At 35.1% G+C, this 26,653-nt stretch overlaps 1 protein-coding gene across 1 annotated transcript in view; it reads left to right on the top strand.

The window, feature by feature from the left end:
* The window catches only part of LOC143228608 (uncharacterized), a 92,462-nt gene that overhangs the window by 12,128 nt on the left and 53,681 nt on the right, over positions 1–26,653 (top strand). Inside the window, exon 2 of the mRNA XM_076459834.1 lies at positions 23,380–23,661. Coding sequence (XP_076315949.1) covers positions 23,380–23,661 — 282 coding nt within the window. The remainder of the gene's footprint in view (positions 1–23,379; positions 23,662–26,653) is intronic.

Here is a 26,653-nt window from a genome sequence, read left to right as displayed (position 1 = left end):
CATGAAAACTTGTATAAATATTTACATTGTTATATTTACAGCCAGTAGCTTTTTCAAATTAGGAAAACACATTATTTTAAAATAAGTATGTGTGAAATATTGAAGAATGCGTGTTACATATGTGACTTCCATCCACATTCGTATGTGTTTCATAAAGAAGTTACAGATTTTGTTTGTATAATGAATTATATGGTAAGTATACATGTATATCTGTACATGTAAACACACAAACAGTCACACTTAAGAGATTAAGAGATGTGAACGTCACAAGTTCTTGTAGCAAAATGTTTTGATAAAACTGGTCATAACTAGAAACGAAAACAAGTATCTATCACTCATTAATTTCGATTGAAAGAATAGAATTATTTAGCGAGTTGAACATAACCGTTCCAATATCATGTTTGTTTTTGTCAGTAGCGTCACTATATTTGAACTGCCTTCATCGTAGGTTCGTTACACGTATATCCCGTTTCAAACGATCTGAATGAGAAATGTTTCCAGTATCAATTTCTCGAGATGTACTTGTATAAAACCATTTTATTGTGAAAGGAGGCCCGACATGGCCAGGTGGGTTAAGACGTTCGACTCTTAATCTGAGGGTCGCGGGTTCGAATCCCCATCGCGCCAAACATGCTCGCCCTTTCAGCCGTGGGGGCATTATAACGGCACGATCAATCCCACTCTTCGTTGGCGATGGATGGTGATGACTAGTTGCCTTCCCTCTAGTCTTACACTGCTAAATTAGGGACGGCTAGCGCAGAAAGCTCTCGTGTAGCTTTGCGCGAAATTTAAAAGCAAACAATTGCGAGAGGTACAGAAACGCAATTGTTACAATAATTATTATTTTAACTTGTTACACTTATTGTGTAGTTTTATATTAACTGTTTATATTAGCTTATATACAGAAGCGTGATAGTTTTGCTTTAAACTTCATACATGAAACTAATATCCTATAGTTATTTATCGTGTGTTTGCACAGTATTTTTTGCAGTAATTAGTTCGTGTTTATCTTTTTTGCATCATGGTCAACGATCACCATTGTATTATGAGTCGTTTTTGTTACATTTGGAATGTTTTCACTGTTTAACGCGGTCCACCTTAGTGTAAACATAAACCTCTGTATTGTAATAACATGTTCTATCGTTTGGAGTATTTTTGCAGATTGCGGTGCAAATATTGCAAGGCTTAGTCTACGTAAAAATAACGAATTAGCTTGTTTTGTCCAATGACGATCTACATACTACATAGATGTTAAAACAAATTGTAGGCCTACATTTAGATATATAAACTCGCAGTTAAATGTAAGCCTAACATGAAATACGCGGGTTCAGTATAATCTCCAAGACGTATACAAATATTAACTAATTTTGTTGAATTATTAAACATGTAATTCACCAACTAGCTGAATATCAGAACAGATAAATAACTCTTACTGATTACTAAACAATAACTCTTACTGAACGAACTATATTTCCTTACTTACAAGCGATGTACCTATTTAGATTTTAGTCACGTTTGCTAGACTTTTTTTTTTTTTAAATTTAGGTTACAACATTGCACCGTTCTTTGATTATGAAGGCCTTTGAGCACTATTAATACAAAATAAAACTACACTAAATTGTCCATTCGCTATCTTCTCTTGGTAGTGTCCTTCTCTCGGTGTTTTGGTACACAGATGGGGTGGACTCTTGTCCATTGTTGTGCTGTCACTTTGGAAGTGCGCCTTTTAGTCAAGATCTAAATTCAAACAATGAAAATATAGCTTATAACAGTAACACTTCTTACTTGTATATATATTTATTAAAAAGTTGTTAATGAATTTTATGGATTTGAAACGCTGAAATATGGGGTTTGGTCTTCTGTAGTGGACACAATAGCCCAACAAAAAGAAGGTGACATGGTGGGTTTATATATATATATCAAACATTGTGGACCTCGAAATAAATTTATCTATTTAATAAGATTCAGTATATGTGTGTCACGTAACTATTAAACCTCTGGTATCAATCGTCCTTTATCTGGTAGTTTTCACAAAAGCAAAATTTTCTACCACACGCCTTGGGAAACCCGGGAATTTCCCGAGAACTCCTTTGCATAAACTGCTGGACTCAACAACTTAAATGGTGCCAAACGAATTCGTGTTGGCCCCAAGGTTTGCACAAAAGTAAAGCTTTTCACTCAAACCTCTAGGGAAGCGGGTATTTCGTGAAAACGCTTTTACGGGGATTTTCCGAAAGTGGACCTCGAATTAATTTGATATTGATTTACATTAGAGCACGTAAATAAGTAAGCTTGCTAATTAACGTTCGTAACTTTGTTAAGTAAATTAAGTTTGAACTATGGTAGCAGATAATTAAGTTCAGGTTTCATACATTTACGTCACATTGTAGCGACACTGTAAATATAGGCCATAGTCCTACAGGTTCGCTAGTGACAGCATACGTAACGTTTACTCATGTTCGTTTTTTATCAAACACATCAATACACGAAGAATTATTTTATCTCTGCTCTACCCACAAGTGTGTGCGTGTGCGTTTTCTTGCAGCAAAACCACATTGGGCTATCTGCTGAGTCCACCAAGAGGAAGGAATCTAACCCCTGATTTTAGCGTTGTAAATCCGTAGACTTACTGCTGTACCAGCGGGGAACCCCCAACAAGTATCGAAACCCAGTTTCTAATGGTATAAGCCTGTAGACGTACCGTACATTGAGGGCCTCAGATTCAGTCAGATCAGTACGTAGATTGCGATTCATAATATCAGACATAACTTAATGTTAAGTCATCAACAACATTGTGTGTTTTATTTCACTTACACGAGCGACCTCTTCTTCACGAGACAACGTAATTTAATTCATTAATTTGAAATCAACATATAAATTAACGTTTGTATATGAATACGAGATGACGTAAACACCAACATATGTTCAGTAATTAAAAAAAGACCACTTTAGGTAACAGCTATGCTCTTTTATGTATTAAATAAGTAACAGGTTACGAAGTCCATGTGCAGGGTGTGTAAAAGTCCGTAAGGTGTTTAGTCTTAGTGGGGGGGGTAGTTTTTACATGACGTCAGCTATGTGTAAATATTAAGTCAACGTCCTCCAAATGCTATTAATAACCAGTCTGAGGTCAAATGTATCAAGACAAAGACGTAGAGAATAATATCACGCCATAAACCTTATTTCATAATGAAACTACAAAATAGACGGCAACTGCCTGTTGTGGAAACACAAGTGCAGAGGACGACGTTTCGAAAGTCTTCCGCCTTTCGTCTTCAAGTCCGAAGACGAAGTTTCATCATGAATGCTCTGCCTAAACAATATATCAAACAATAACCTTGTTTCATATATGGATTTCGCATAAATTTGCATAATTTTTAATAAAAAATTTTCTTTGTGCATAAACAAGAATATAAAACGTATTACTAAACTTCACAATCTCGCGATGCGGGAATTTAAAGACAATACCCAACAACTCACGTATTCACTGTATCGAGTCTAAACCGTGGATACGACAGGAAGATGGAAGTTTCATGAAATTTGTCTTACTCAGTAAAGAATAAAATTTGATATTTCATTCGCACAAAAAATTATGCCTTTCGTGATGAGGGAGATCAGAAAGAGATTGCCCAGTGAAGTATGGTGGGTGTATGGTAGTAAAAAATATGAGTAGGCGATTTGGGTGTGAGGGGTAATTTTGATTGGTCAGGTATATGTTTGAGACGCCATTTACACAAGGTCAATCCGGCTGTTCGTCACTGATGTAAGAATATTATGATTAACGTTTGTCTCAAACTAAAATTGAATAAAGCTTTTAAAATGTACTACGATTAACCATAAACGCCTGTAAAGTTTTTCTTTTATACAGATTGTAATTAAGGAATATTTGTGACGTTTCACGTGAAAATAATAATGTCCACTCCAAATATAGTATAATATGTAACTGAAAGATTATATACTTAGAAATATAGGAAGTTTAATTAACACAATTCGCCAACGATTATTGGTAAATCCATCGAGATTAGAACAGTGGAAGTTTCAGACAACGCGTTGGAAGACTTGGCATTGTTATCTCTGATCGTACTTTTGTATTTAGTTACAGAGGTAAAAAGTATTTCAAAAAACGCTTGAGATTACATGAGCTCATGTTCGCTGTCGTATTTTTTCCATGCTGTTTTATCTCTGTAACCTTAGCGTGTGAGACCCTGTATTGGTTGTGTTTTATTCGTATTGCAAACAGCGCAGTAGTTGCTTCCTGCCTGCGTTACTATACGTCAATGCAAGGCCTTTTTGTCAAGGCGAAACACGTCTATCGTAAACTACCAGTGCTGGCCCCGGTCGATAGCCTGTGCTTTCATTAGTTTGTTGCGTGACGTGTGCAAAACGCACCCTCAAGCCCTTGTTTCTCTGGTTTACAAGGTCACGTGATATTCTTCGTTTACATTAGCAACGAGAAGGTCGTTCAATACGAGTTTCGCAACATGTCAAACGTCTTACGAAACATCCGAATTCGGGGTGATCGCAAGCAGTGTTGTAAACGTAATACAGACTCTGAAAGTGTGTGTGTGTGTGTGTTTTGTTATAGCAAACTCACATCGGGCTATCTGCTGAGTCCAGTGAGGGCGATCGAACCCCTGATTTTAGCGTTGTAGATTCGTAAACTTACCGTTGTACCAGCGGGGGACATTTTGAAAGTATATTGAAAAGAAACGATACAAAGTTTTATTATTTTCACCATGTGCATATTATCCTGCCTCAGAAAGGAGCTAGAGTGTTATTAGTTGGGTTCCACCCCCCCTCACTAAAATCGTGTTTCATAAAAAGTGACACATCGTGTAACGAAACAACTAAGACAACAGTTTGGACACGTTCTGATAAATAACCATGAACGATTTATTTGTAATTAAACAAAAAGCTGCACAATGGGCTATCTGTGCTTTAACCACTCTGGGTATCGAAACCCAGTTTCTAGCGTTTTAAGTTTGAAGACATGTCGCTGTACCACTGGGGGTATCATAAACGATACTTTCACATTTTATTTTTTTAATTTACACAACTGACAAACTATAGTTTAACTGATTAATAAATAGCAAATACAGAGTATTTTATTATGTTGTATAAAAACAATGCAATTCATTGGTGGACAAAAGTTACCTATTTAAAGTATTTCTGGGAAGGATGTTTGAAATATGGGTAACAAATTACCCCAGACCAGCTCGTGTCATGCTCGTACTTTTGCGAAAGTACATACATTAAAGCTTATACAACAAAAACTACGTATGATTGATATAACTAAACCTGTACTGGAAAAAAACAAAACAAAAAATCGTTAAAGATGAGTAAAAATCATTCGTGCCAACTGTAACGTATAGTCTTGACGTATTTATATAAACTGCTATCGTTTTTATGGTGAATCGGAGATGGTTTTGCAGAAACTCTAAATGTCCTTCACTTCATATATGCAGTTAAGACTCGAGAGTGGACACTATTCTCTCACTATTTTTAAGGAAAGCTTTATTTTCTTTTGCTAGTTTTTGAAAGGTTTGGAATTTACTGATTTATTTTCGTGTTTATTAATTCCCATATATTTGTGCGCTCACTGTTTTCTGTAGAATTGTGTCTCTGTTGATATACTATAGCATGTATAGTCCATTGAAACTACGGTGTAATGAATATGTTGTGTACTTTACCTGGCGTGGAACAGAGAAGTATTTTTAAGCACTATGAAAGTAAAAATAACCAGCTATGGCATTACAAATAAACGACAGAAAAATTAGGTATATGAGCTGTACACGAGTGGATTACTAGCTAGCTAGTCGATGAGACAAGAGACAACCCGGTATGTTAGGCTTAAAAGTAAAGGTATCAGTGGGGAGCATTTTGAGCAGTACCAGACAATTTTTTTCTCTGCAAAAGTACTGTGCGTGTTGTGTCGCAGTATTGAGCCAGTGAACAGGCCTGTTATAAGGTTTATTGTGATTAATTTAAATGTGTTTAACCTCGATTGTTTATGGAAGGTTAAAAAAAACCGTAAAATAGTGATTCTTTTATGCTAAAAATCATCGAAGTATTTAATACATTTACAGATTGGTTTCAGTTATTTTATTGGAATGTTATTTTTTCTTCTGAGAGAGAGAACTGTTCTGCAAATCACAGACATTTTTCTAAGTTCGTGAGTTTCTCATTAAAAGTATGTTTCTGCCTATTTTAGACAACTTAAGATTAGTTTTGCTTCTAACTGGTGTTTACGTGAATTCGATGTGCACGTGCAAAGCTAGTTTGCCGTGATGATGTATTAGCTAATACAAGTTTGACGGGTAACACAACTACTAAACCTATAATTAGATGGTAAGAGGGTGTTTTTTTTGTTGTTTTTTTTTTAACCACATATTGAACGCATGCGCATTTTAAACTATTACACTTTTTGTACTCGCTGTTTGCTGGTGGGTTGGCTATGGCTGTCGCGTTTTGTTAGAAAGTGAATCTTCGGGCGACTAGTATTTCTCTGTTAACTGGTTTCTACGGCTACGGTATTAAATACAGCCTTAGGGAAGTGGTTGCCTGATATCACGGATCTTGCGTTTGAAAGATCTTATATATTGTGGAGGTCACCTTTCCCGCGGCATGTTGGTTTTGTAATACATCAGTGTGTTAAGGAAAGTCGTACAGACAAATACGTTGATGTCTTCGATTTTTTACGTTAAGCTGTACCTACTAAGAAAAGTTGATTATTACAATAATCCCAAGGTGTTACTTGGAACAAACACAACACTGTAAAGTGTTAAGGTTTTTGAGATTGTTTTAACATACGGTTTCACCTGTTCTTATTATTTTATGTCAATAGACGGCACAACGGCTCTGCATTATGAACTTTGCTTTGAATTTTTCATTGTCTTGTGGTAGGCCTGCTTGATTTTCAAGATGTCTAAAGCTGTGTTTTTTCTATGTCTCTGCAATCAACTCTTTATACATTTAAATTAAATACATTAATTGTTGTAAAGGTGTTTATTAAGCAAGTAATCCGTATAATTTTTTTGCAGTCGATAACGTAGAGCCGAAATTTTACTTTTTAAGCCTAAATAAAAACCACTTTGTTTTGTTCATGTTATTAAGCACAAATTGGAAACTGAGCTATTTGCTCTCATTTTTTCACAAATATTAGAAGCCCGAGTCTTAGCATCATGAGCCATCTGTATCAGAAACTCCGTGTTTAATTAATAAACATCGTTGAGCGCGAGTTCTGACAGTCCAAGCGTCATCATCATCGACACAATTTCCCGCCAAAACGTAGGGTAGACGCGAGTGTGAATTTTATTTTTTCTTCGACACCTGCTTGGTGAGAATTGTTCTGTCGTACTTGTGCAAGTGAAGATAACTCGTGCAGATCGTCGACGTATTTCCTTGTCGATGTTTTACACTTTCAAAACCTGTTCTACTTGTTCTATTACATGTTTACCACTTAATATCACAAACTCACTTATAAACCGACAGAAACGTAACTTGTTATGTATGGGGTGAACGCCTTCTGTAAGCAAGCGAAGCATGATTATAATTAATTATACTTGCCGTAGGACATTAGTTTTATCTCTATTATATGTGTAAAACTGCATTCTATTTTCGGTCCCTTAGGGTTTTGTCCGAGAAGTAAAACGGACAGCAATGTTTTAACGACAACACAATGCTTGGCATATCCATTGCCGACGACGTGTAGTTTCGCTCAAATACAGAGCTCATCAACAATTTCCCAGTTACTGCTATGTTTGTTATGTCCCATCTGAACAGATGAGATATGTATTGAATACAACGTGTCGTCGAAAGTGCATGTAGTGAACATAGTGTGGTTGAAATACTGTTTTAAACTTTTGTCTCAGAGATTGAATAAATAATATGGACAGAGGAAAATAGCGCGACAACAAAGGAATAATAGGAATATTTAAAAAAATATTTAAATATTAAAGTCTTCTTTCATTCATATATAATTATAAAGAAATATTGGTGTATTTCATGACGTTAGGCACACATACACGCGTAATAAAAAAACACGTTGAATTCTAAAATAAGTATGCGCGTTAACTGGGCATGTGGCAATTTGCCAGCGAGATATTTGATAGAAATCAGGAAAATGTGGTGGATTTTTTTTTAAATATGGATTTGTTTTTTTCGCGAAGTGAAATAAAATTGGAAGGTTATAATTGGCAGTTCCGTCATATGATTTTAACAAACCTTCGTTACAAAGTAACTGTGTTTGGAATGCCTTTCGGTTCAAAACGCTCTTTAAAACAGCCCAATCTCTAACGAGAGGTAACACTGGTTTAGGTCAATTTTTCTTCTTTGACTGTATAAGATTCTTCACTGTTGTAATATGAAGAATCATTGTTAAAACGGACAGGTTGGGGTGAACGACCTTCATACGTGCTTATATTACCCGGATGTAGCAACTTGTAATGTCGTGTTATCTGTATCATACAAACCTTTGTAGAGACGTCAGAGAGAAAATAATATATCACAGTTAAATATATATGATGTGCAGCTGAATCTAACTGAAAGGTTAATTACGTTCGGTCATTTAAAAGACAGTTAAAAAAATCTGATGTATTTTCAGTACACTGTCTCGTTCTCTGAACTGTCTATACCAGTCACCAGTAAGTAATTTAAGCTTCAATTTTGTACATTAAGTCATAGTTAGTTGTTCATGAATTATCTGTACCGTTGCTTCGTTTTTTTCACAAAGGTAAAAGGGCTTCACACAATATTTGTGTGTGAAATATTCATCATTCGTAGACGTTAATTATGATACTATTACAAAATGTTTTGACGAGCATATAGCACGAAGGAAGTCATATAGTTTAATATTTTTTGGTACCCCACCTGTCGGTAAAAATTTTAATTGTCTGTTCCACGTATATTTCAGTACAAATAGGTAAAAAATTATTTTAAAACACAACCAAAAATTTCATTTTTTAGAACAACACTGTCTGTTCGTAGGAGAAGACCGATATTGTCTTGTAGCGTTCTTCGCGGACGTAAATAGGCTTATAACAATATTAATAATATGTTAAAGAGAATGCTGACACTGATCGTTAATAACGCGATTTGTAGCTTGGTTTTACATACAGTGATTACATACAAAGTATGTTTACCGATTTGTAGCTTGGTTTTACATACAGTGATTACATACGAAGTATGTTTACCGATTTTTTTAACTATCTATTTTTGTTGCTGAAAGTGTGTAGAGCAACCCTACCGAATCCAACAAATAAAGTCATATTTTATTTAAATGCCATAAATAATTAAAGTAATAAAACAAAACATATTTAAATCAGTTATACATAATTATACAACGGGATGCTACAGGCAACTCACTTTAACAAAGAGTTCGTCGACGCTATGTGCATCTCGCAACTTGTGTTGGTCGACGGAAGAACCGTAAGACGGTGGCAGACTTTCTTCGGGTTGTCAGCTGGAATATTTGTCCTAATTACCAACATTAAAAACGCTGAATATACACATAATGCCACAATAATTTATAAGGTGTTTCCAATCTGTACATATCATTTATTATTATCAATAAATGACTGAATTACACGTTTTTGGTTCATTATTTTACTTTTATTATTTAAAATACGTTTTACAAAACGTTCCATTTTTTTGTACACTCATGTATGTGTGATGCTATCACACATTTGTGTTGTCAGTGTGTAGAAGTAGTACATTGACAGTTAATAACTGATTTAAATAAAATGTGACTTCATTTCCTTTCGCCTCCTACCGCTGGACTTAACTGTCGTATGCTTATTGTTCATTTGGATGTGTTTTACAAAAACCTGAAATGCTTGCGCAGAAATTTAATGTTAATTCTACCTTTGATACATATGTTCTATGTCACTTTACGCAAATAATATTTTACGACCTCTCATGTTACTCGAACAAAAATCGTATCGTAGTTACATAGTAGTTCAACAAAATGAGTGTTTTGTGTGTGGTCTTCCAACTGTTTCCAAGGTGTGTTTTCGTTATGTCCACCGGAACTTTAACTGGTCTGTCCAGTTATCACGAGTCCTTCAACCTGTCGTGGAATGCTGTTTTTCCAGGTTCAGAAACTGCCTGCTTTGTGACCGGGTTGTGGTTATTATAGCCAAGCCCTCTGTAATATCTACGCCTACTGTCCACGTGGAAATACAAGTACCCATGCTTTCAGAATGCGAGAAGGGTGTGTTTTAATATAGGTCACTGTACTCACGAGATTGACAGGGTTTTGATCGCTTGAATATGGTGTATGTTGTTACTTTGTAAAGCCCTGTTTTCAAATCTAAAAAGCCTGGGGAATTGTAATGTTAAAATTCGAAGATCGACAGTCGGGAGGGGACATATTGAAATTCACATTGTATAGGTAGGAGAAAGCAAATTTTGAATACCACACGTGTACAAATAAATTAGTAATTAAACCGTCACACGCTTTTAGGTACCGACCCGCAATTGTATTGTGTGCGTTACATACGATAGCCTTCGCTGAATTATGAGGTGACGTGAATTGTTAGTTACTCTGAGGGAGGAAACAAGTTAAAAGAAACAGCTGTAGGTAAACTGAGAGGCTCTGAATTTAATACTACAGGGGCGACAATAGGCTCCATATGAGTTCAGGTTATATTATGTTAACGATTTCCTGATTGGCCACAGATATAGAGAGAGGTTTTCATATAATTTATAAGCGATAGGGAGAGAGGGAGGTGTTGAACATTACTGGCATTACAAATTTATAGGTTAAGAATGACTTTTGTTTTTCTCAATGTTCTTATAATAGTGATTCGAGAACCCGGCGTATTTTCACAGGTATTATGCATAGTAGCCGTAAATTTTAAAAGTAAGCGATTAAACCATAAGGAATTTTGCGCTTATTTGTGAATTTGTGTGGCACGCATGAAATAAGTTTACGTAGAAAACCGCGAACAGCCGATCATAATTCATTGTAAAATAATTTTGATATAAACCTGTCATCACAGAAATATTAAAATATAAATTAAATAGTCAGTATTCGATATAAAACTGCCTGTTTTCCACACCAGTTTGGTTCAGTGGTAAATCTTAAGGCTGGTGACGCTAAAAACCGTGGTAGGCACTACACAAATGTTCTTTGTGCGGTTTTGTACATAATAAAAAATACCAATGACGTAATCAGAACTTGGAGGTAAGTCTAGGTTGAGTGAAATAAATAATGACGTAATAAAGTCTTTTGGGGTTTTTTTCCCACCGCCTTTTTACACATTTTATGAAACACCTTTCAAAAGATAGAATATGCTCCTACATTATCCTGTAGTAATTTATAACTAATTTGTTACGAAGCGAATAATTAAACGAAATACAAATTGGTTAATAAGAGAAATTGAAACTTGTCAATGAATGTTTTACTTATGGCTTGTAAACACTGAAGTCGTATTTTCTGTTTTCTCTTCACACACACATATATATATATATATATAATTTTTTTTTTTCATTAGAAGGGAAAGAAAGATTGCAAAACATCTACGGTGAAATTTTTATGTTTCATGCAACAGTACATCATTAAACTTTAATATGAAGGATTAGCTGCCGCTAAAAATGTTCACTTGTTTTAGCCCTAACGTTAGTTTAGCTTTTACTAAGCCCAGCTATATGCTACAAAGAAACATTAACTCTGAAACGTGGAAAGTTTTTCCTTTAGTTTTTAGTTGAGGCTAAACTTTTATCATGCTTAATAATATCAGTAAATACACTGTTAATGTCATTATACGACACAGTGTTACACTTTTTTTTTTTAAACTTCAAGCTGTTAATATGTTGCACAAAAGTCTACTGAAGTGTATTTATGTCCGCCTTTTATTTAGTAAGCTGGAGATATGCATTTTCAGAACAGACAAAAACTGAATATTATTATAATAGACTAACTTTTAGCTGTTAAAAATGACCAGGCAAGCTATACCACCCCAGCCCCTTAGTATATATACCCTAATCTTGTATTTCGTAGCTAACTGAAATAAATATATTTTACGAAATCGGGCCTGACTGATAGAGAACAGTAGCCATCCAAACGTTGGTAAATTATTTTATGAACAAATCAAAATTAAGATCAATCATGAAATTCGTGACGTATTCTTAGAATATTTACTGGTAAAAAATCAGTTAGATTAACAATGTCTAATACATAAAAAATCGAATACGTTGTGGTAAATGTTCCAATAATGTTTTTTTATATATTGTCGCTTAGCAACAAAAATATAAAGCATAATATTATTGTTTATAATCCAGAATTACAAGCGTCCCTTTCTCTATGTTCGGCCTGGCATGGCCAAGCGCGTAAGGCGTGCGACTCGTAATCCGAGGGTCTCGGGTTCGCGCCCGCGTCGCGCCAAACATGCTCGCCCTCCCAGCCGTGGGGACATTATAATGTAACGGTCAATCCCACTATTCGTTGGTAAAAGAGTAGCCCAAGAGTTGGCGGTGGGTGGTGATGACTAGCTGCCTTCCCTCTAGTCTTACACTGCAAAATTAGGGACGGCTAGCACAGATAGCCCTCGAGTAGCTTTGTGCGAAATTCCAAAACCAAACCTTCTCTATGTTAAAAGACTTATTGCGAGCTTTCAGCCCCTCTTACCAATATTATTGCTTAATGAAGACTCTGATAAGAGGGCCGAAATCTCGCAATAAGTCTGTTAACATTGTGGAAAGGCCGTATAATAATTCGGCATACTAATATTGTTATTGCCGAAATCATCCACTGATATGACGATCGTCTTGGGTCGCAGTTTTCTTATGAATGTACGAAATTATGTATCAAATTGTTACATATTATAATTTTCGTCGGAAGAGTTTCCGATTTATTACGTTAAGTATTACGATTTCAGATAACCGGAAATATGAGTTAGAATTTAGAAGTTAATTGAATGTCGATAATATTAGATTTATGATGTTTGTCAATTAGATTGATACAATTTTCTTTTATTGACACAAATATATTTTAATATACATACAACAATACAATTCATAATAGCGGTTATTACAAATAGTTATTTACAAGTAATGGTTTATATACAAGAGTTTTACAAAGTTGCAAACTATACTGAGTCTTCTACCTGGTCTAAAACTTAATATCTTATTGACGGTACACGAGAAGAGAATTAATTCTGAGTTGATATTGTTACACTTCGCTTAAGCTAACTAAATGTCTGTTCTTGGCTGGCCTCACACCACCTACAAGCTGACTTTTTACTGACAAAGATATTTAATGACTTCGTAGAAATACAAACTTCGGAAGTTATAATTCACTGAAGTTGAACGGTTTCTAACGTTCAAAATCTATGAACGTTCCTGGTCAAATTCTGTAGTTTTCCGATTAATAAGCTTTAATCACTATTATAGCTTCCGAGGTTTAAAGTATACTGACTGTAGCTGACCAACAATATTTTATTACTGTCTCATGGCGCGTCGATTTATAATATTTAGGCGAAGTTCTAGAAAGTTCGGTTGGCCTAACAATATTCGAAGGTAAGCGTGTGCTTTGGTGAAACATATTGCTGATTCTTAATCTCGAAAATCTACAAATTCAAATAATTTTGGAATTCAAAGAAGGAGGGACTTGCGAAATATACGGTTAACAATATACGTCACATATACTTCTAAATAGTTATTAATTAAAATAATATTAAATCCGTTAAAATATAATGGTAGTTCTGGTTAATTATATGAAATCGATTTCTCTGTTTCATTAACATCAATCTAATTTTAATCGGAAGTTCTTAGCAGTCATTTTATAACTGCGTAGAACATACCCTCGGTTCATGTATTTGGGACATATATATATGTGTGTAATATTTATGTATAAACTTAGTTTACTGAAAGTTTGTTACAAGTTACATTTCAGTATAAATACAGGGGGCGCAGATTTCACTGGCAAGATAGATTAAATATATCACTGATTGCGTTTATAAAGCTCCAGCCATTCAGGCTTATAAAATGCATAATAACGTCTTAATCTTACTCTGAGTCGATCTGTGAATTCGAGAGTCCTTGGTTCGCTGTCCAAAAATAGGAACGGGTAGTTGTTTTTGTAGCTTAGCGCTGGTATTGGAAACAAACCAAACTATCTTTTCTCGTTTGTATCCTGACACACTCACTAGTGTCATATTTGTTGTCAGCAGATAGGATTTTTGTTATTGTAAATTATCATTGTTGTAAGAAAGAGGTATTCGTAATTATGAGAAAAAGAAAACTCATTATTTCATTCATAAGCCTTTTGGCAGTTTGAAATGAAATACAGCATGTATACCTCACTACTGTGACGCAACCAGCAATAGCTTATATTTGATTGAAAGTCGTTTAATTTTAAAGTAATCTGTGTAAATGAAACAGAACAAAGGTACTTTTAAAATACGTTACACAAAGTGCTGATCTTGTATTTTTGTTTAAATAATTAAAAAAGTTATTTATGTACATAAATGTTCCAGGTGTAACGCCCCCTACAATCCCGCACCAGTTTATACTCTCCCTAAGACGTGTCCGGCAATGGTCAGTTGCAAACTCTCTTTCTTAACCTGAAGATGACTTATGAAGGTCGAAACGTTGTTCTCTGCTTATCAATAAAAGTGTTAATACCCACACCAGCTGTTCTGAGATACAGTTTTATGTGGATGTATTTAATGCTTTATGTAATACCCATACAAAGAACTACAATGGTTTGTTTGTTTGTTTTTAAATTTCGCACAAAGCTTCACGAGGGCTATCTGCGCTAACCATCCCTAACTTAGTAGTGTAAGCTAGTCGTGACCACTCACCTCCAACTCTTGGGCTATTCTTTCACCTACGGCTGAAAGGGCAAGCATGTTTGGTGTGACGGGGATTCGAACACGCGACCCTAGGCTTATGAGTCGAGTGCCTTAACCACCTGGCCATGCCGGACATTTACCATGGTACATTCACTTATCCTGTATTGCAAGGTCACACTGTTGTGGTCAAATAACCACAGTTGAATTAACCAAAACACGTTTTTGTTTAAGAGCCACTGTTCCAAGTAGGTTAATTGTCACAGTTTTTTTAACGTAAACTTTGTTGATGATATAAACATAGTAACAATAAACAATAGAACAGAACAAAGAAAACACCAACAATTCCAGTGGAAAACAAATACGGATCTTCCATTTTAATATTGTTGATTAATTAAATACAAGTCCCCTTTTCTTAGGTGAGGGGGGGGTTACACCGGTACCCCCTATTTCAACGGTAAAATTATCAGTTTTAGTGTTATATTACATATTTAATACGCTACAAAATATTTTCTCTTACGTTTAGGCATTCAATGCAGCTTATTGAAGCAATACAACGCTAAACGGACACTTTTACTTCGAAATAGTTTGCTCCAACTCAAGTCAGGAGCAACTGCGCATAATATTTGGTTGTTGTATTTTAATACAACTTTTGTTTAAGTCATTAGCATTATTAAATGATCGAATTTTTCTTGTGAGTGACGTATAATGTGGGATTGATATTTATACAGTGTGAAATGGTTTTATGTTAAGAAGAGAAGCAATCTGACACTGATAGACGGAACGTAGCTTGACGAACTTCATAATATTTAAAACGTCAAATTTGACACCTTTTAAATCATTTTATTTTTATATTACAACATAATTTGGTTATTTAGATAATTATTAACAACTTCTGATCAAAGTAACAGATACCTTCACGTATCGGTCAGGCATGGCCAAGCGTGTTCAGGCGTTCGACTCGTAATCCTAGGGTCGCGGGTTCGAATCCCGATCGCACCAAACATGTTCGCACTTTCAGCCGTGGGGGCGTTATAAAGTTACGGTCAATCCCACTATTCGTTGGTAAAAGAGTAGCCAAAAAGTTGGCGGTGAGTGGTGATGATTAGCTGCCTTTCCTCTAGTCTTACACTGCTAAATTAGGGACGGCTAGCGCAGATAGCCCTTGAGTAGCTTTGCGCGAAGTTCAAAAAACAAACCTACAATTCAAAATCAGAGACAGCGTTGACTACCGCGCAAATATTTGAAACAAACTATAAATACATATAAATTTTGCCAAAATATTATTGCAAATCCTTATGTGTAAATCTTCGATAAAGCTCACGTGTGCTGAAAATACTAAACTTGGGTTCTGTTTTCACTGATTTCTTTACAATTGTCATCGAAGTGTCACAAAAAAAGTTGAAATACCATAATAAAACGAAAGAAAGCACGTATTCCATCGCTCGGCAAGAAAAGTTGTCTTTGTAACAGAGTAGCAAAAAACAGAAGTTTACCATAAGATAAACATGCACGTGATGAGTTGGCCAGAAGATATTAAAAAACAGCACGTGGCAAGCTCGTCAACAACACGTGTGGAAAGGAATTATTTCAAAAATTGGTTAACCAAACATCCTTCAAAATGTAACCTTCATAATGGGTGAACTGACTGCAAGTATTTATAATCGTTGGTTACGTGTCTTATTTATAAAATAATTGCTTAAAATAACGTTCAACTTACTATTATAGGAGTTAAAATTATTCTGGAACAAAATACGAAAGCACACACACACACACACACACACACACACACGCACAAAGAAAAGAACTACAAACGTTTTGTAATATCAAACATCCGAGTTGTAAGAAAATCAAATTCATAAAATACGTGAAGGTTTGTTTGTTTTTCTGTTTTGAATTCCGCGCAAAGTTACACGAGGACTATCTGCGCTAGCCGTCCCTAATTTAGTCCCATAGTGGGATTGATCGTAACATTATAACGCCCCCACGGCTGAAAAGGCGAGCATGTTTGGTGTGCCAGGGATGCGAACCCGCGACCCTCAGATTACGAGTCTCACGCCTTAACCCACCTGGCTATGCCGGGCCAAAACATTGATTTGTTGTCAGCAGTGGGGTGAATTGTCGGAGTTAAAACGCAACTAGTCAACTGCAGGTCTTTGGTTCTTCGTTTAAGTTATTAGAGTTCAAACCACTCTCATAACCACTAGTAGCCCTAAAGTGCAAAGTCCTCTGATTTGTCGGTAATGAGATTCTAGTCATGGACCCCTGATCTACGGTCTGGCTACATATTTTGAAAGCTGTAAAAAACGTTATTGTGGTATTTAGTGGGCATAAAATATTAACTCGTTTTAAACTTTAAAACCGGTAGCATTATCTTTCCAGTAGAGGATTCATTGTTGTTTTTAAAGCTGGTATCAACCGTGCCTTTGTCTTTCATTGATGAACCTTCTCAGCAATTCCGACGGCCGTACAAAGAAAAAACATTCCAACAGGATGTGGTGTGGTACAGTTTTTATATGCGCTATTTGATTGGCTGATGCTGCCGTGGCTGGTTATTTGCATCAGTTCATCTCTTGGTGCTTTAGGCTATGTGATGAAATACTCGCATACCATCGATATGCTTGGGGGTTGCTGGTTTCTTTAGAAATACAGGTCTCTGTCTGTTATTACACTATTCGAATTTAATTGTCGTGTTTTTCAAGTTTGGATATATTAGGTTAATGTACGTGTATTAATTTGTATTTAAAAAGGACAGTTTTTCTGTTAAGCAGTTGTATCAGTTGGTTGCAAAGCATCATGTATAATGCAGGGTCGTGACTTCAGTCCGGATTAACATTCACAGACACCAAGTCTTGACAGAACGAAGTTGTCAAATATATATAAAGCTCAGCATGACTGGATACATACACTAGATTTTTGTGACTGTGAAGAGTTATATTTCACAGGTTATAATATTATTTAGTTTGTAGGCCTTTTATTTTTGCACCGCAATTTCAGGGAACAGTCGTTCCCAAAGTTTCGGCTCTATTATGGGATACTCAAATATATAAACAGGTAGTAAGTAGGCAAGACATTAAAATAGGACTTTTGGTCCCTCTAGTTTAAAATAGGTTATGTTACTTATTATTATTATTATAGGTTAGAAAATGTTTAATAGGCCTATTTTCATATTATTTATTTAAAATAGGATCAAAACGGAATGTTCAGCGTTGAACCTTTTTTTTTTCTAATGAATAAAAATGGCTGAGAATCAAAATAAATTGTGAAATAAAGGTTGTATTGTAAGTAGAACTTACAGAGTTTTCACGATTTTCAAAGTGTGAAATTAATATAGAAGTTCTCATTAAATGTGAAATATGTTTCCATATTAGTAAACAAAATTACGGGTAACCATGGTAATATTTGGATGAAGGAACAATTTTTTTTTTGTCACACAGTAGATGGGTTTTAAGTTTATTTGACTGCTTTAGTTATGTGTACGCTCTAGTAACAGTTACTTGCTACATTACATCTAGTAATGTTGACAAAATTCGACAACACATGAGCGTCCCCCAAATGTCAGTTGTCTAATGTTTTTGCCAACATATTGCGTTGTCTTATTAGAATCATGTGTGTCCAAAAGCAGTTTTATAAGAGGGTTAAGATTGTTCTGTTTCAACGTGACGAGACGTATTTTGTACAGAATGTTTTGTGATATTTAAAAATGGGCTGTTTTTATATACTACCTTGAATTGTTTACACAGAGCTGGTAATTAGTGAAGAAAAAGGCGTTACTTACTTAGGCTTTGCCACAAACGTTTACTATGATTTAAAATTATATCTTCCCAAATAATGGTCAGTAATGTGATATATGTTGTGTTGAGTACAAGGTTTTCACCTGTTATAACAGTAAATTGTATAATGTCAAGTCTAAGGTAGCGTTTCCCTAAGTGTGGGGTTCCCCACTGGAGCAGCGCTGAGTCTCCAGAATTACACTGCTTATAAGATCAGGGATTCAGTTCCCTTCGGTGGACACAATAGATAGTTCGGTGTGACTGTTGTTAGAAAACACCCACAAGTATGGGACGCGCCTTCTCAGGGGCTGCAGTTGATCTGTCAAGGGGGGTGAACGATTAGGGTAAAGTCAAAAGTGCAATTATCCAAAATTGAACGTTTTAATGAAAATAAAAAGTCATTACAATAACACACAACATTTTACCGTGTATCCATGTTATATACCTCGTCACTCAACTCTCTTACGCATTAAGAAAACAAGGAGAACACGTGCAAGAGACCATATTCATGAAAAGAGGAAGTCGTTTGTATATGTACGTTGAAATACATATTTGTAGAACGTTGTTTCATTGTTTCAACTTACAAGTGTAAAATAGTACAATAATACAGCAGAAGGAATTGGCAACATATACTTTAGTTTACCGTGTCAGGTAAATGTTGATGGGTCGAACATATCTTCTGGAGATTAGCCAACTATTAAAAAACGATGGAGTTTTCAAGTGTTTCGAAACTTCTAGAAATAATAGACTGTTGATTAGAACCTATTTGTTATAAGACGTCTTGTACACCTTTATACGTATTAATTAAACACATTACTTTAAATTATGTTCAAACGAGACGTTAGAGTTCAGTTTCACGTAATGTTGTGAGTTTACAATATCATGTGATACATCTCACCGTTACGGTTATGTACGAATAAACGTGTTTCGTTAAGTTTTATTACAAACGCCATATATCCCTTCCTTGTGTTTAGATGAGATAGTTACTGTACTGGTTTTAATTATTTCTTTAATGGTCAGTAACACACAGTACTCTTCAGAAATAACTTGGTTTTATCCTTTAATAACCATAAAATACGAAGCGAAATCACATCAATTTTTACATGATAAGAAAGTATTCGAATATTAAGTGTAAATAGTTAAAGACAATAGTACGTTACCAGCTACTTTGCAACATTGTTGTCTACTTAATACTTAAATTGAATTGCAACAATATATATTAACATAGTTACGGTTTAAACACCAAAAGTTGCGAAATGTTGAAAAAAATAATAGGCCTAATAATTGTTATGAAAACAAGTTAACTGCACAGTCCTCTCAATTTCTTCATTGCGACTGTAAATGAAAGGTGTTTTAAAAAACAACATATATTTTCGTCTCTCACAGGTAACTGTGTACTTGAATTTTTATTCGATAATAAAACTTATCAGTTGGGTTGGATTATGTGAAAGAAAAGATCCGATGAAATGCTTTAACCAGTTCAGTTCAAATGTCGAAAGCCGGCTAAATAATGAGAAACTAATAGGCCTACTTCGTGGAAAAACTGACGGACACGGTAATTTAATACTGTGTAATATGAATGATAGATATGGAATGCTTTTATATGTCTGTGATTTAGAATTCGAAATGGAATAATTCAGAGGAATGTTTCAAAAATATATTTGTTTAAGTTAATCTTAGAACAAATTTTATTTTTATTCGCGCTACGAATTTACATTACCATATAAACTATTTAATATAAAATATTATTACAGACCTAACGCTAAAAGTACAAATAAATATGCTTCATAATTCACTGTAATCGTTCTATTGTTTATTACGTTCCAGTATTGATGGTATACGAAATTAATTCGTATTGTACCGAGAATCTCAAGTTATTTTGTTTACTTTTATTACCGATAGGAGTGTTTGAAATGGTGAATTTCCCACCTATACATGGGAAAGCACAGAACATTTATTTAGGAATGACTCAGCTGTTGGCGTAATAAATCTAATTTAATAGCATTATCTTATTTTCTTTAACAGTTTTTTTCCGTATAAAGTTCCTTGCGTAAAACGTCATTTGTGTTAAAGCATAATGAGAATGTTATCTTATCTTTTGTTTAACGTTTCCTCCATACAAAGACAGTTCAAAAACACAACTTCCCCATTCATGTAATTAATTATGTAATAAGCATCACAAGCTTGGGTCACTATTTATAGGTACAATGATTTATGATGTACGAAAATTAAACGAAAAATATATTTAAAACATTAATAGTTATTAACAGAAAAACATCTTTGTAATATAAAGTTCCAAGAGCATAATGTTAGAATGTTGTTTTGGTTTATGCTATCCAAGATAGTTATAGTTTTTTTTTTATTAATAATAGTAATATGGCTTTCGCAGAAAACTAATTTGTAACGAACTTCTTTCCTTCTTGTAAGAATCTGGTTATTGATTTAGTTTGGTTTAGAATAATAATAAATCAAATCACTTGAGATAATCGAATCTTAATAGCAACCTTCCAGAACTCTTACGTGAGGAAGTAATAACGTGTTTGTACACATAGGAAATAAACGTTTGCGACAACCAGAATTTCACTAAAGACGCCTCAGAACAAGATATTCAAAGTTTGCAGCTTTATGAATTATAATGCTATAATTTTAGGTTGGATACGAGCAGTGGTCACAGCGCAGATCACCTTTTGTACACAGATTTGCTTTGCTATTTCAAAACTGAACTATCCAACCTATGAGGCAACATATCAAGGTAATGAAAATTTGAGCTTTTGCCTATCACATGTTGACTTCGTGTTGTGACAACCTTTAGATGTGTTGGTTCACTACTGACCCTCAACAGTTGAAGGATGAAAGAGATGACGCGTACATCATGCGACGTTAACCAGTGCATCTAGACGAGCATTTTGAACCTCTGGATGTGTAAATGAGTGATTTCTGTTTCCTGGCAGATAATTTGTATCGAAAGATGAGAAACTTAAAGCACTAAAATCAAGTATATTATATACACGTGTTTCTTATTCAGTGTGGAATTTATTTTAGGGTTAGCTTCTAACCATAGATACGCTTGTCTTTGTTTCTGAACATGATTGAATGGAAACAAAACGCGCACTTCGTTTTAGGTTAAAGTATACGAAATAGAAAACCGTAAATCCGGCATGTGAACATTTATACGGCTTTGTTAATTAAATACTCTGTATTAGACCGCGATTTAATGGATATTTGTTCTGTTTACATGTTGTCAAGTAACTTGGATAAGTTTAATTCACACAGGAAATAACTGTAACCGTATTAATCATCACATGTTATTCCCCAAGCAGTTGTGTTGACGATCAGGTTGTTATATGTTTCACACTATTAATTGATCCAAGTGGTTTTCTTAATGTGTTAGCACTTGGCCCGGCATGGCCAGGTGGGTTAAAGCGTTCGACTCATAATTCGAGGGTCGCGGGTTCGAATCCCCATCGCACCAAACATGCTCGCCCTTTCAGCCGTGGGGACGTTATGATGTGACGGTCATTCCCACTATTCATTGGTAAAAGAGTACCTGAAGAATTGGCGGTAGGTGGTGATGACTAGCCGCTTTCCCTCTAGTCTTACATTGCTAAATTAGGAACGGCTAGTGCAGATAGCCCTGGAGTAGCTTTGCGCGAAATGCAAAACAAACAAACAAACATCGACTGGAGTAAATCACGTGTAAAATACATCTGGTCTCCTGTTGATGGGTTGGTAATTCTATGTGTTGTTTATAAAAGAGGAAATAGTGTTTACTGAGTTTATCTCACTTTACGTCAGCTGAATGGCTCTGTTTACTAAATATCCTCTGATCAACCATCTCTTTTATCAGTTGTATAGTTAGGACTCTTTTCTCTGAAATTTAAGCATTGTCATTGGCATAAGGTTTGTAATATTCAACGAAGATGTGACGAAATGCCCTTGTTTCAAGGACGTGGGGTAGCCGGAAGTAGAGAAAAAAATGTTTTACATCTTTTAATCACAGGAAAGGTGATAGATAATTACCGGAGGTACTGAGTTCCGGTCACAGTAGTAGTGTGGTTAATGTGCTCAAAAATTCATATTATGTCTAAAGATTGCTCTAATTTTTGTTAGTGAGGAATTGTTTATCTTGCAAGCGGTTGAACAGTTTCATTTAATTATTTCGTTTAAAGCTTAATCTGACAAGTGACTATTTTCTATATATTTAATTGACGAAATATTTTAATGTTGTATAACGTAATAGATCTGAAATGTTATTTGTATACGCCTTTGATTTTGAATCTGAAAAGGATAAAGTTACAGAAGTGAGGTAAAAAAATTTTGTAAACGTTACTTTTATTTGAAATATTTGACATATAACAATTATTGTAGATGTCGCTTTCGCTAGGTGGCACTTGAAACACATTCCAAGTTTTCAAACCACATTTTTTTCGTGCCTAACTAATAACTTCACAACAGATCCAAGAAGCTTCCCATAAATGACTAAATACGTCTATGGAAAAATGTAGTTTCTTGATTTTAAGGTACGATTATTTCACCAGTTTTTATTTATTTATTCGTTTTGAAACCTGGTGTTCGTTTTGGACATGTGGACTACGCTTTCGCACACTAATTTGTGATATTAAATGAAAAACAGTAACATTCAAACACACACAAATTTAGGAGTTTTTGCTCTAACAATTCTCTTGGTTTAATATTTTTATTGTTGTAAATATTATATATAGTACAATATTTCCTTAGTCCTTTGTATATATATATAACAATAAAAAAATGCTGTTATATATAACTCGTTTTTTTTTTCCTTGTGTGTTCTAAAGGTATGGGAAGGTTCAGAGTGTGAAGATTTTACCCAAAAACGATGAAAACGCATCCACAGTGGCCGCAACCGTAGCGTTCATTGACATTCGATCAGCTTCTAAAGCGCACAACGCAGATAATAAAATAGACGAAAGGACGTTGAAAACTGATTATTATGAACCCCCGGTTTCTAGTGCAACCAGTTCTGCTACTTGTATTTACATCCACGAGAAAGACGACGCTTTAGGGCGGCCTGTTGCATCTTTGTACCCTGCGGCGAGGGCGCCAAGATACCCACACTGGTAAGTCATAGTGTTTATTGTTCTGCATTTTTGTGATTCTAATTCATGCTTGTGCGCTGTGCATTTTGTTTACTACGGAACGTTGTAAACCTTAAAACGTGCACGTGTCTTTTGTCGAGTGTCAGAAGATTTTATTATTAAACTTAAAATAGTTACATGTCTGTATGAACGGGCCCGGCATGGCCAGGGGGTTAAGGAACTTGACTCCTAATCCGAGGATCGCGGGTTCGAATCCCCGTCACACCAAACAGTGTTGCCCTTTCAGCCGTGGAGGCGTTATAATGTGCGGTCAATTCCACTATTTGTTGGTAAAAGAGTAGCTCAAGAGTTGGTGGTGGAGACTAGCTGCCTTCCCTCTAGTCTTACACTGTCAAATTAGGGACGGCTGGCGCAGATAGCCCTCGAGTAGCTTTGCGCGAAATTAAAACAAAAACAAACTATTTCAACGAAGTAAAACACCATTTATTAGCCAGGTTTATACACGTGAATATATTCGTGAACGCTCACTAGAACGCTTAGGAACAATAGTTGGAATTACATACCTCCTGTAAAAGTGAATTTTTTAAGTTTTTTGGTTTTTGAATTTTGCGCAAAGCTACAGAAATCAACCATTTGTTCTAGCCGTCCCCTAATTTAGCAATGTAAAACTAGAGAGAAAGCAACTAGTCATCACCACCCACCGACAACATTGGGCTACTCTTTTATCGACGAACAGTGGGATTAACCTTCAGTTATAACGGCCCCATAGTTGAAAGGGTGAATACGTTAGGTTTGACGGAGATTCGAACCCGCGACCTCCAGATTGTCATACTGGGCCATTTTATTTGTTTATTTATTGATCTAAAATCCCCAGTGGGGTAGCGTTAAGTGTTTGGATTTACAACGCTAATATAAAGGGTTCAATTCCCCTCGGTGGACATAGCAGATAGCCCCTGTGGCTTTGCTATAAGAAAACACACATATCTATATATAAAAATCTATTATAAAATTACATTTAACTGGGTAAAATACTTCCTTGTTTTGAGGCCTTTCCTTCAAATGCCAGGATTCGATAGTTTATCTTCATGATAAGGGTCGAAAGGTTCTCTGAAACGCTGGCTTTATATTGCTAGATTACTGTTTAAATGCAGAACGTTGTCGAAGTATTACAAATTAACAATTTGGTATTGATTGAAAGGCCTCTTGGGCTCTGACTTGTGGGAGACGAAAAATGAATATCTTATGTTGTTTTTACACACCCCTGACTCTTGAGTTTAAAATCAACAACTAAAATTAAAACGAATGTGGAAAAACAAAAGCATTTGCAGTTGAGGATATTTTTGTTAGAAATTTCAGACCGATTTAGCACCTAATGTTTCGCCAGTTTTGAGCGTGTAAACTTTTGTTATTTATCCTGATCAACTTTGTGTAAAAATTAGTCTCTTACGTAAAACATCATGTAATCAAGAAACAATGAATACATAAAACGTGTTCTTTTCTGTTTTAAAATATGTTTGTGATGCATCATGTACATTGTTTTGTTCACAAACAAGTTTCGTTTATAGTTTTAACAAATGTGCAAGTTATTGTTCCCGACTACGAATCATTGATTTCCTTAGTTTTACATTCAAAGTTTCAAGAGTACTTAGGTTTCTCTCCTTCTGTGCTTTAAAAATAAACAACAAAAACTGAAAGTTTGGTTTTACAGTCGTAACAGTTTGTTCAGTATGTGTTTTCCTACTTGTGTGTGTGGTTTCTGCTTCTGATTCGTTCTTGTCTCCTAGCTATCGATCTCGGATGCCTTTGTTTGCAAATAGACAATTCATATTGGTACCCCACGCCAACCGTAGTATTGTGTCAATAGTTGATTCAGCCTTTTAACGAAAGAAAAGATTCTTATTAATTTATTTACTTAAGAGTTCGACGAATTTGTTCTGTTTCATCAGTTTTTTGGGCTTGCAATTTTATCATGAACAATGTACTTCCCAGATAGTGTAATATTAGGGTCAATTTATTTTTGGTTACCCTCGCTACTAGCAGTTTTCAGCTCTTAACACAATACATGCTTAGCGCTAAAGCAGAATTTAGGTATAGATGTCGTGTATGCAATTATTTATGTGAGTAAACATTGACATGAAGATTGGCTTATGGTACAATCTAAACACCATTATTGTTAGTGGTTTGGGTAGCTAAGGAGGCGCTAATATTTTGACATTAGTGTTGTTTGTTGAGATGAGAAATTGTACATGAGTCTGGACTCCTGAGATTGTAAAGATGTCGTTGTTATAGTTGTGCTATAGGTTTAACTCCTGCTGGACAATTCTGCAGGCAGTTTGTTAAATCTAGTGGTACCATGGATCCCACAGGAATACATCCAGTTGTACATGTAATTACTTCCATTGAAGGTAAAATTAGATTGTTTACCGTTTTTACATTTCAAATAAAATTAGATTGTTTACAGTGAAGGGAAAATTTGATTGTTTACAATTGTTTACATTTCAAGTAAAATTAGATTATTTAGAATTTTTTTTACATTTCAAGTAAAATTAGATTGTTTAATAGCAAAGTTTTAAAACTAGTTTAGACACTACAATGATAGTGTACCTATATTATCTTCATTGGTATCATTCTCTTTGTATGCAATTCACGTTTATGAATGCTATAAGTATTGTAGTACAGTTTATGTACATTAAGTAAACGTTTTAACAGTTTTCAATGTAATTTTAAAAGTATTATTTTACTTTACTGAACTTCAGTTACGACCCCTCCACCTCCATAACCATAGTAATTTATCGTTAACGGAAAACGCGATACCTGACACTTGTTACACACCCCGTGTCAAAGCAAGCACGTTTCCAAAACTTCACCGTACCATGTTGGTACATTTTGAACTGCTACAACTGTTGTTGTTTTTTTTTTATTCTTAGTGTAAATACATACAGCTAAATAATTTATGTGATAACTTCTGATAAGAGCTGACAGAATTCTACAGTATTAATTATAATTCATGCCG

Source organism: Tachypleus tridentatus, chromosome 10 (genome assembly GCF_004210375.1).
Source record: "Tachypleus tridentatus isolate NWPU-2018 chromosome 10, ASM421037v1, whole genome shotgun sequence".
Classification (NCBI taxonomy): domain Eukaryota; kingdom Metazoa; phylum Arthropoda; class Merostomata; order Xiphosura; family Limulidae; genus Tachypleus; species Tachypleus tridentatus.
The sequence above is the reverse complement of the archived record's forward strand: the minus strand, read 5'-3'. Positions and strand labels throughout refer to the sequence as shown.